Source organism: Magnolia sinica, chromosome 6 (genome assembly GCF_029962835.1).
Source record: "Magnolia sinica isolate HGM2019 chromosome 6, MsV1, whole genome shotgun sequence".
Taxonomy (NCBI): Eukaryota; Viridiplantae; Streptophyta; class Magnoliopsida; order Magnoliales; family Magnoliaceae; genus Magnolia; species Magnolia sinica.
The window spans coordinates 79,612,078-79,624,033 of record NC_080578.1 but is presented as its reverse complement, the minus strand read 5'-3'; the positions used below and the strand labels follow the sequence as shown (position 1 = coordinate 79,624,033).

The following is an 11,956-nucleotide window of genomic DNA, read 5'->3' as shown; positions in this document are numbered from 1 at the left end:
TCCATAGCAAGAACGCCCTTAGTGTTGGTAACAGCTCCCATGAAGCCCAATACAGTAACTTCTATTGGCACAGTCCTCGGTGGATTTCTTCTGTTTATCGACCAATGACATTGGCATAATATTTACTGTTGTGCCATTGTCGACAATGACATGCGAGTCAGGTAGCCTTCCATGTGAGTGGATAAGTAAAGTAGCTTCAAATGCATGGCCATCAATTTAGGAGCACTACAAGAAAAATGACCTTTACCGGCGGCCGAAACCGCCCCTAAAAGTCTAAAAACCGCCGGTATAAGAATTATCGGCGGTCGGGCACGCGCCATGCTATGCTATATGTTTTATCGGCGGTCTCCCATTTTTATCGGCGTTTTAAACAGCTGCCGCAAAAAGCTGACTTACCAGCGCTTACTATACTTTAGCGGCGCTTCTGCGATTGCCGCTAAAAGCTATCAAAGCGCCGCTAAGGAAGTAAAAAACGCCGCTAAAAGCTCCACCAAGCGTCAGTAGCAATTACACAAGCGGCAATAAAAACTCCAATAACCGCCGGTAAAAAGCGATAAAAAACGCCGCAAAAAACTATAAAAACGCCGTTAAAGTGATAAGAAACATATGTAAATTTTGTTAGAAACGCCGCGAAAAGTACTAAAAACGCCGATAAAAGATGTAACAAGTGCTGCGAAAAATTAGAGAAATGCCGAAAGCTTTGAAAAATGCTGCTAAAAGTGCCAATAATAGAAATTCCTCTTGATTCTTTACTAATCCTTTCACACAAATTCCCGTTAATTCTGACTAATCCTTTCCTATAATTGTTGTCCTACAATCAAATCTCCATCAATCTAACTATCAAATTTCTATCTGCATAACTATCAAAAACCTATAATTGAATGACAAGAATTTGAATTACCCAATAATCTAACATTCATCAAGACAACAATTAGCACAATATCAACAAAATTACAATTAATGGTCTGTTTAAAGTTTTCAAAACAAACTATAAATGTCTTCCTTTCCTAGCATTTCACATGAACTGTTTCAGTACGGTCCCCTTCTAGACCGATCATATGTCTTCCTTTCCTAACCACATCTTCTGGAAAATGTCTACAACACCAACCTCACTGGCCATGATCACCTGTCCACTATGTGTGATGTAGGCCCTTTTCTTGCAATGAGCCTAAATTCCTCCCTGAGAAGTTTCCCTGCAATGGGCTGAGAAGCATATAGCTGATTCGGTAAGTGGCACAGCATTGAGATTATACTGCTTGGAGCTGTAGAGTGCTGCAGAACCAAGCCCTCTATTTGTTGAAGACTTGAACCTTTATAAACAATCAAGGCCTATGACAAACAAGAAAATAAAAGGACAATCAACTTCACAAGTCACCTCTATAGTTGGGAAAGTGTCACAGTAAAAAAAAATTGTCATTGTATCAATTGGAACTTTTCTTCTCTTTTCTTTCTTTTTTCATTTCCTTTTTTCTTAATGATTTGCCTTCAATTGGAACTTCAATCACATGAATAAATTGTCATTGTATCAAACTATACGGTGCTACAAGGCTTACAAGAACCACAATACAACCCCTACTCAATTGCTTGCTGGCAGGTATTGCAAATCATAAGCAACAAAGGAAACAAAAATTGGCCTTGTAAAAGAAAACCAGTAAGAAAAACACACCAAGTATGAAAAATTTAGAAAGAAAGAGCAAACATAAGTCATCACCTGATATTCTTGAAGTGGATTTCATTGCTAGTCAAGCATGTACAAGAAGCATCCAAAACCTGAAGAAATAAGAAAACTCAATAGTTAGAATGTAGATGATAAATATGATTGATTCAGTTCATTCATATTCGTAAGATTCCATTAATTTACCTTAGGGCCCATTTGGCCAGTCGAATTGGAAGGGATTGGATGGTATTGGAAGGGATTGGAAGTTAAATCCTAGGATTGGCCGGGCGTGCCAAACAGAGTCGGTAATTCGATCCCAATCCCATGGATCTTAAGACAATCCACTGATAACACCATCATTACTTTTAAATCCCATCCAATCCACCCTAATCCGTTCAAATTTGCCTGGGACATGTTCGGTTCGTGGGATTAGAAGGGATGGGAAGGTTTAATCCCCAGATTGGCCAGGCGTGCCAAATAGACTAGATATAGCAATCCAGGGATATAGCAATCCCATGGAGCTCAAGACAATCCACTGACAACACCATCATTACCTAGAAATCCATGCCATCCATCCTAATACCATTCAATCCCTTCCAATCCACCCGGCCAAACGGGCCCTTAGATACTCTAACAAGACCATGATAGAGGTGGTGATAATGGACAAGATGGCTTTTTCACTCGCACAAGATAGGGTCCTAGATAGGAATTTTGGCAACCAAGAAAAAAAAGATCCTTGAAGCAGACCCTAAGAAGCTGGGACAAGATACTTCTCTTCTACCAAGTCTATCCAACAAAAAAAATAAACAAGGAGTAGCCCGCAGTTTCTAAATGCTAAGTAAATTCCTAACATTTCAATAACAAAAGGAAACGAACCAAAATCGCAACTTGCTATGAGAAACTAATGAAAAACAAACTAAAAACAACAATAAGGCCACTGAATCCTAGCTTTTTTAACATAAGATGCCTTAAAATATAACCAAAAGGAAAACAAACACAATCTAATTCTCAGGCAATATCCGACCAAAACTTAGATATAACCAACTCTGCATGGTCCTGCAACCCCATTTAGAAAAAAAAAAAAAAATCGCAAGGAGAGATGAAATGCCAACCTTCTGCTTCTTGAGCCTTTCATTCTCTTCTTCCAGACATGAAACCTTGTTCTCCAACTTGTTCGTGTATGCCTGCCACAATGAGGAATAAATTCTCAGTCTTAAAAAAATAGAAAATGGAAGTAACTAGTTTTCAAAACAAGCAACCTGATTTTCCATTTCATTTTTTAATGGGTGCATGGTTGTATGATGAAATCCATGTTTTATGTGTGTATATGCATGCATGAATGGATGGAGTATGGATGGATGTATGTATGCTTGCACAGATGGATGGATGAGGTGTGTTTGTGAATGTGTGTATGCACGCATCATGATGGATGGATGGATCCACAATTTTCTCCATGTTTCCCTGAGTCAACGATATGTGCTTTTAGGCCCCATTAAGGGAAAATTTATTATTCCTAAATATGCAAACATGCATCTGAATATTCAATTAGAACAAAATCTAGGCTTGTTTTTTGAAAGGTCAAAAGATATTAGTACCTAGATGCATGTTGCAAAAACAATTGTCTGACTGACACTCATTTGATTTGATGCAACAGGGCTGATGATATATTTTGACAACTCAAAATGGCTGGAAAAGATCGGGGCCAAATTACCTTGTTGGATCGTGCATGTGCAACAGAAAATTGAGATTGGCCATTGATGATAGGGAATGAAGAATCGCCAATGCAATCCTTGTTCTAAGACAAATAAGAAACTTAAGTATCATGCAGTCCATGCAGATTCACAAACTGTTAAAAGAAAGCCAGCTATTGGCCAGTGTTAGGACTTACTCTTTCATACACATATAAGTTTCCATCGGCATGAGCAACGACAAAAATGCCTTCACTTTCAGGAACCCATGCGATGTTGGTGCATCGACTGTGGAAAATAACATTTGCAGCTTTAGGCTAACAAGCACATGGGATCTTCTATAGGAACAAACAAGCATCAAGTCATCTAAGAAATTGCATATAATAAACAGAACCAACAAGGGATGTGACCATTAACATGTTGAGTTTGGTTAGTTCATGCATGCTCCCCGTTCGAGCCACCTTAAAGCAGTTCACAAGCCACAGATGAAAGCAACTTCAGAAAGAGAAGATCTACTCCTATCTTCCCCGCACCCGACCATCTGTTCCAAGCCTTCCTATCCAGATGCCTCCCATTGAATTTCTCATTTCCATTTGACAAGCCCTTAATTGGATGGTTTTGATCATCCAAATTGGGTGATCATATGACAATCTGAAACACACCGAGGAATACCCCCATCCAGTGGCCCACCTGTGTCCCACAAAGGAATTCTCATGGGGATAAGATGCAGAGAAGTTGCACTGGATCATGAGGCCCCATGAATGAATGAAACATTATGAAAATTAAAACACAAAAATCACATCCCATAAAACAAAAATATCTTTCATCTTAAAACAAGTAATTTTAGACAGAAAACACCAAATCTGCAACTCACTTCACTGTCCAAATCGATAATCATTTCAAATAAGTTCTTGCAAAATTCAAATTCAACAAAAAGTCAAACGGGTCGATTTTCAAGCACCCAAAAATCCATGGGCAAAGACACATGAAAACAGCCATGAGTCCAACAGAGTAATTGCAGGGCCTCAGCCTCGCCCGCAGCCAACCTTGCAATTTGCATAAAACACAAAAACATCTTCCATTATGAGAATAAAACACAAACATCACATCCCATAAAAACAAAAATATCTTCCAGCTTAAAACAACTAATTTTAGACAGAAAAGACCGAATCTGCAAGTCGCTTCACACTGTCTGAGTCGATAATCATTTCAAACAAATCCTCACAAAATACAAATTCAGCAAAAATTCAAACAGGTCGATTTCCAAACACCCAAAAATCCATGGGCAAAGACACATGAAAACAGCCAAGAGTCCAACAGAGTAATTGCCGACCTGTGGCCAACCTTGCAGTCTACATATAGGACAACGAATCGCTAATCCAAACCGATGATTAAGTGGGCCCGATAATAATTTCAAACAAGTCCTCACAAAATACAAATTCAGCAAAAATTCAAACGGGACGATTTTCAAACACCCAAAAATCCATGGGCAGAGACATGAAAACAGACACATGTGAGCATCCATTGTCATCAAATTTCCCCTTCATAGATGTATTATTTTTGTGAGGACGTACACTTCAGATGTAAGCAGTTACTATTCAAGCTTGTCAATACTAATAATGTGAGCTTTTTCTGATGGAAAAACATGTTGAAGGGTCTTTTCCTACTTTTTGTTGATGAGAAAAAGTTTGCGCGTTCTCCTAGTTCCTATTGATGAAGCAGAGGTGTAGGTTCCACCCCCAACTATTGTTGATGAGAAAATGGTGGATTCCAACAAGCAATCCTTAACACTTTTCCAGATTTTAGATTCTTGGCAGAAGAAACTAGGTGAGCATTGTGAGAGGAACATGAGATTTCCACTTATTACCCAAACAAGAACTCAAAATTGGAATCCATCTTTCAATAATTCTCTTGAAAATCATCATTGGATGATTATTGTTTTTTTTTCCCTTTCTTTCGCCTTGGATTTCACATGTCCTTCGTGTAATCCATGGAGATGCAAAATCATGTAACCATTTAAAAGTTTGCACCAATGGGTTGGTTTAGTTATCATCTAGTGCATGAAAAGATTTTTTTTTTTTTTAAATCATTTAAGTGTATACAACCTAGATTCTTGTATACAAAACAGATATTTTTTTCCATTCGAATTAACTGCAATTTACTACACTGGTTGCATTCTTCAGTTTGCTGATTCAGTTTTTAACACATCAAAACTGAAAGAAAGATAGGCCCGATAGTTGAACGCCTCTTTCTTGTGGAACCGAATGCAGTATAGTACAAGTATATTCTGGAACTATCTTATAAAACCCATGTTAAGGAAGTATGTTTGACAGATGAAGCTACCAAGCAATAATTTCAAAAAGGAAGCAGCCACAATTTACACCCACCTTTGTCACTAGCATACAGTCAATGTTTCCATTTGGGAATTGAAATAGTACAAAAGCATAATATTTCAGCTTTTTGTGTCCAATGCACCTCACAACTTTCTATGACCAGCTGTGGTCCTTCATTATGGTGTAGAGAACACACAAAATAGTCACTTAAATACATCCAGACAAATCACAGTAGCACCTCTCCAACATTCAAAATTTTCAAAACCGAATTGGAAAAAAGAGAATCAAACTAAACTAAATTAGATTTGAAAGTTGGTCAAATCATAAATAGGCGTATTATGGACGGAGACATTGTTTTCATTAATAGGCCACCTAGTACTCATAAACATTCATTACAAGCATTTTCTATCTATGTGCATGACGACCATACTGTTAAGATCAATCCTCTTATTTGTGCTCCCCTAGGTGCGGATTTTGATGGGGATTGTGTTCATATATTTTATCCATAGTGTCTACTAGCAAAGGTAAGAGTTTTGGAGTTGTTTAGTGTTGAAAAGAAAATCCGTGGTTCTCATACTGGTAGTCAGAATTTACAACTGGTGCATGATTCTTTATTGTCACTGAAACTCATGTTTAGGACTTTTTTCTTGAATAAAGCGACTGCGTAACAATTGGCTATGTGTGTTTCACCAGTTTTACCAGAACCTGCTTTGCTTAAGGCTCACCATACAGGTCCTCTGTGGACTGTTTTGCAAATAGTACATAGTAGACAAGGAATGGCCCACTACAACCAATAGCCAAGATCAAAATAGCTAGCCACAAGCACTCTGGTGCAACCACTGCATACACAGCTGCCATGAATGAAACCATCAGCACCAGGCATGCAATGATCGTAAGCTGATGGCCCCACATAAGCACATCACGTAAAACTCATGTGATGACCCCATGCCCAGATGAAGCAGACAACGACGATAAGTGTGCAATATAATGTGATTGTATTTGAGAACAAGAAAGCTTTGAATGAACAATGCTTCACGAGGACTGCAGCCCCTTGGTTTGGGTTGTCATTCCTGTACCCACTCGGCATTGTGAATGCGACAACGAAGGTGATAGTGGTGATGAGTGCAGCCACTAATGTGGATGTGCTGACCCTGGCTTTGTAGCGCTCGTTTCAGTCAGCCACGTCCATGGATCGCACCATGATATCTCAAGTATTTCAAGATGAGCAGCTATGTGAGAGGAAGTGTTAGTTGCTATCCCAATCCATAAGATTAGAAGGCTGGTAATCTGCCCAGACCTGATTTATTAGGTGGTTTGATAGACCCACCATCATCATCTTAGCTCCTCTCGGACATAGTTCCAAAACTCGATGACTTGACTAGGCATCTGACGTAGTGAACTCGACTCAGCTGCATTCTAGGTTGAGTTGTCCTGTAAATTTGTACTTTTTACTAGACTGTACTAGACTTGGGTGTTCACTTGGATAGCAAGTATCTCAACCATTGGACAATAGCACTTCAGCTATCTATTTTAGATATTTTATATTAGGGAAATTCTCCAGTGCTCTCAGAGCATTATAAGTTACAGTTCTCCTAGTCTCATCTATCCATTTGAATAGTTTAATCCGTCAATCTGAACTGCCTAGTCCAGAACATGATGGACTACCATGCGAAAAACAGATTGATGAATGATCCAGGACATATCACCTTTGCTGCTTCACTTGAGATCAAATTACAATGAACTTGTAGAGTTGCAAGTGGAAAGCTACCTGAAAACTGTAAAACTGCCTATCGTGATTCGTATTCTAAAGTTATCTGCTTTGGGTAATTTGATAGATTCTAAAAATGATTCAGCTATCAGTAAGGTTGTTCAACAACTTGGCTTTTTGGGGCTTCAACTTTATGACTGAGGGAAGTTTTATTCAAGGCGTTTGGTTGAGGATATGAGTTTCCACTTCCAAAATAAGTATTCTGTTAATGGTGTTGAATATCCTTCTGAGGCATTTGGGTTAGTTAAGAGCTCCTTTTTTCAAGGTCTGACCCCCTATGAAGAGTTGGTCCATTCCATATCATCCAGGGAAGTGTTGATCCGTTCTTCTAGAGGACTTACTGAACCAGGAACTTTGTTTAAAAATCTAATGGCCACACTTAGAGATGTCATTATCTATTATGATGGGACAATGAGAAACCTCTGCAGCAATTGTATAATTCAATTTGAGTATGGACAGGTGGACGAAAATAGTCCTGGAAGTTCTCTTGCTGGTGAACCGGTTGGTGTATTAGCTGTTACTGCAGCATCAAATTCTGCATATAAAGCAGTTATTGATTCCTCTCAGAGCAACAACTCTTCATGGGAATCGATGAAGGAAATACTTTTGTGCAAAGTTAACTTCAAGAAGAATCAGTAGGCCATTTACAGCATTTCCTCGTTCGGTAAGTCCTGCATAGTTTCTAACACACCCTGGAACCTACATTTCATGAATAGTTTCTAACATCTTACATCAGAAAGTCATTCAGGATGCATTTGGCTCATGAGCATTTCACAGGCATAGAAAAACAAATTTATGACTTTGGAATTTCTACTCTTAGGCTAGTAAGTTTCTGTAAATTATGAAATATGAAGAAAAATCTCTTTAGTGGCAACCAAATGTACTCTAAACTAATAACCATTAAAGAAGAATAAAATTATATACACACAAATACAAATAGGCATTATAAAATGATCAACAGAAGAAACATCATGTCATGTTCTGCCCACCAATGGTATAAGTGTGGCCTGCCTTTTAGTAACATGTTGACTACCAAGCTTTGGCAAAAAGTAAGGAAAACTAATTCAAGATAGAGAACTCATAGTTTTGAACTTCTCCATGTTTGTCTCAAGACAACTCTCTAATTCTGACATTTTCCCAGTGCCATAGCTATTTGCCAAGTCAACGTAAGGCTGCCATGAAGAAACATTTTTTGAGTGTATTAAACTTAAACTTAATTGAATACTATCGCAAAAGACATAAAATGGAAGAAAATGACACAACTCACCTTGACGCCCTTTTCCCTCCTCCTTTACCTGGGCTTGGGACCGGCAATGCAAGAAGTTGCATTGGCAGAGTTAAAAAAGGGCTTAAGCTCCATTTGGTTTCAGAAAAAATTATATTCATAAAGATTGATGACCAAATGGAGCCTAAGACTTATATGCAAATTTACTAAAAGGTATGATAGGAACTCTTACCCTACAAATATGATGACTAAGTGACCACATGTAAAAATAAAAAATTAAAAAAAAAAAAGAAAAAAGAAAAAAAAAAGAAAAAGGAAAGAAACAGAAGAGATTAAATTAAAGACATGCAAATGCAAAATTCAAATCACAAATCATAATCTTATAAAACTAAGATTAAATTAAAGAGATTAGATGAGTTTAGATGTGCCCTCTATAATTAAACTAAGATAAAAATAAATTGTTTAGATGTGTCTAACTCAATCCAAAAGTCTGAAACCACAGATCCCTACTACCCCCACTTACAAAAGATGTTTACAGTTCCAAATACTTAATAAAAACTTCTCTCATGTAATCATCATCCATTTCTATCTGCACCCTATAAAAAATAACAAAAATAAATCAATTACTATTCACAATCTCATACAATAAGTTCTATTGCTTAAATAATAATAATAATAAAATAAAAAATAAAAAATAAAAACTTACCATACATAAAGTAGTGGGCCAAGCAATACTCGTTCCAATTGCATCCCCAATTGTTTTATATCGTCCATGGGTTCTTATCAAATCCTCATCTCGTACGATTGCCACTTAAACAAATACTTCCCAGAAACCAACTCCAAGTTTTTGCCCCCCTACTTTTGTCAATGGATCCGTGCTCAAAACGGTTCCTTTAACTACAGTATCCCCAGGCCTTACAATACTCTTAAGAAGAACTTGATTCACATTAGTGCAACTCGTAGAATTCCCCTTATTCACCAAGTCTCTCTACAAATGATAAATCAATGTCAATTCTTGTATACAGCTCGAACTATGTATAATTGAAAACATATTACACAAAAAAATATACATGTATATATTATAATTACCTAAGGGGTTGGAACCAAGTGGCTTGATGATGAGGAGGGTTGGTTCAAGCTAGGATTAGCTGCAACACCTAATAATGTAGCTAGATTAATGCTTGGATTCGTTATGGTAGCCATCAATGTTGTCATAGTTTCTCTTAGTGAAGATATTTGAGCATCTCTATCAGCCATAGTTTCTCTTAGTGAAGATATTTCAGCATGCAATTCCTCATATTGTTCATCTATCTTCTGAGCATTGGAGGTCATCCCTTGGGACTGGACACTGTGGGATGTTGTGCCCCATATATCAGAAGGAGAGGGACCTAACTCATAAGTGCGAACACGGCCATGTCGTTCGTCACCCATGACTTCTGAGAATATATCTTTCCTCGCAGTGCTATTATGTGAAGCCTCTGGCTGCTGCGAAGTTCGTTCATTTAATTGTTCCTACAATTAAAAATCACTAATTTAGATTTGATATTGCCAAAAGATTAAACAAAATAAGAAGATACATATACATACCATTGCTCTTGCTGAGGCCTCATCCACAGGCATCCCATTCTTGCGTCTATGTGTCAACAAGAACATATCTACTCGGGTCAAATCCTCCCCATTGGCCCTCTTGTTTCTCTATCATTATTTAAATAAGTTATATATGAGTAATAGATTGAGATCAAATTATTAGGTGATTAATAAAAAATTACCTCTTCTTCACGTATTCGCGTAAAGCTCTTCGTGCCTGCAGTGTGGCTAATGCGTTGTTTTCTCCGATTTTCCGTATTTATCTTATTATGGACCTAAAATGTGACACATCAACAGAGTAATTTATGAAATTTCAGCTTAAGATAGTTGTGTAATTTCATAACATGAAGGTTTTAGTAACTACTCATCACATACCTTTCCCTCTTCAGAGTTCCAAAACTCAATGAGGGCCTTCCACTGATCCATTTGGACATGCTCATTGAGGTCTGCTAGCCGCGCCTCATCATTATCATGAGGCGAGTAGTGGAATTTCTTCAGTTCGCACTTCCAATCCCTCCATTTTTTTCCAATCGACATCAACACCCAAGATTTAATCTCTTTGTCAAACTGAAACTTGGACTGCATCACATATTGAATAAAGAATAAATAATCAAATACATAAAATACATAAAACAAATCACCATTACCATGACAAGTTCGTACATATCATCCTTCTTCTCGTTTGTCACTACCCTCCAATTAGAATATGTGAGGGGTGCGTAATCCCCATTACATGCTATTGTCCCCAAAAAGTTTGTCAGCTTGCTAGCATTTTCATTAACAGGTTGCCCTAGATTGTTGGTGGTAATAAAAATGCGTTGCCCTTCACGCATGTTCCAAACTTGATGGCATCGTGTGGGGCCTCGACTCCTTTTCGTGAACAACAGATCTACTGGAAAAAAAATGCACATAAATAATATGCAGACTTGTATAGTTTATTAGCAAAGAATACATTAAAATTTTAAGGATTTAGAACCAATGCATAACATACCACTAGAAGTATCCTCTAATGAATCAACTGTCTGGTGTGGATCCTGAGGCAAACTTTGGGAGAGACCCGCCGTAGGCAGGGGAAGCTGGGGATGAGAAGGACCCGCTGTAGACTCAGGCAACAAAGGCTGGACTAGACCCGAAGTAGCCGGGGAAGGCTGATGCTGGGAGGGACCCGCTATAGGGTGGGGCAACTGAGGCTGAGAGGGACCCACTTCAGTCTCGGGTAGCTGAGGCTAATTAATGCCACCAGTCATAAGGCTTATCGGTAGCCTAGTCGTGCGTTTAGAACGAGCACGTTTCATGTCTTAAGAAGAACCTGAGTCACATTAGTGAACAGATGCATGCTGATAAGACGATTCAATTTTGAATAAATAAATAACAGAACCATATGAAAAAAGACATTTTAATTTCTATTTCATACATTAAGAAAACATGGTACTTAAGAAATCAATTATTGTACAAAATGTCGTCTCCAATGGGATCAGATAACTCAGTATCATCTATTTATTCTTCTACCATCAACTGGGTGGGTGGTAAATATGTGACAATTGTTGTACCATCAACATCTGTCCTTTCCCAACTAACAGTGTCATCACTCGGGTCCTCCAAACATTGATCATCGTAGGGCGACATGCCTAAGAATGTATCAACATCATCTGCAGACTCTTGCCCATGCATCTCAAATAAGTCTCTAGGTTTCGTCCT

General features: G+C 38.1%; 1 protein-coding gene and 1 long non-coding RNA gene across 3 annotated transcripts; both read right to left on the bottom strand.

The window, feature by feature from the left end:
- Positions 1–798: 798 nt before the first annotated feature.
- Positions 799–2,844, bottom strand: LOC131250085 (uncharacterized). 2 transcript variants are annotated; one of them, XR_009173047.1, is made up of 3 exons: positions 2,770–2,844; positions 1,712–1,770; positions 799–1,329 (listed from the first exon to the last, which is right to left on the bottom strand). It is a non-coding gene; the product is annotated as an uncharacterized LOC131250085 (long non-coding RNA). The 2 variants fall into 2 exon arrangements; XR_009173048.1 differs by having other exon boundaries at positions 799–1,310; positions 2,770–2,836.
- A 6,916-nt stretch (positions 2,845–9,760) lies between these two features.
- LOC131249670 (uncharacterized) lies at positions 9,761–11,128 on the bottom strand. Its single transcript, XM_058250450.1, has 5 exons — positions 10,906–11,128; positions 10,634–10,837; positions 10,441–10,533; positions 10,259–10,366; positions 9,761–10,183 (listed from the first exon to the last, which is right to left on the bottom strand). Exons 1-5 carry the CDS (start codon positions 11,089–11,091, stop codon positions 9,761–9,763), a joined length of 1,014 nt encoding a protein of 337 aa, XP_058106433.1. The 5' UTR covers positions 11,092–11,128.
- Positions 11,129–11,956: the final 828 nt, after the last annotated feature.

What these genes read in the sequence shown, in the direction of transcription:
- LOC131249670 (XM_058250450.1), bottom strand. Translation starts at nt 11,091, where the DNA reads ATGCGTGAAGGGCAACGCATTTTTATTACCACCAACAATCTAGGGCAA. An exon ending in ATATGTACGAACTTGTCATG is followed by an intron (nt 10,838 to 10,905) that starts GTAATGGTGATT and finishes TATGTGATGCAG; the next exon opens with TCCAAGTTTCAGTTTGACAA. An exon ending in AGGCCTCAGCAAGAGCAATG is followed by an intron (nt 10,184 to 10,258) that starts GTATGTATATGT and finishes TTTTAATTGTAG; the next exon opens with GAACAATTAAATGAACGAAC.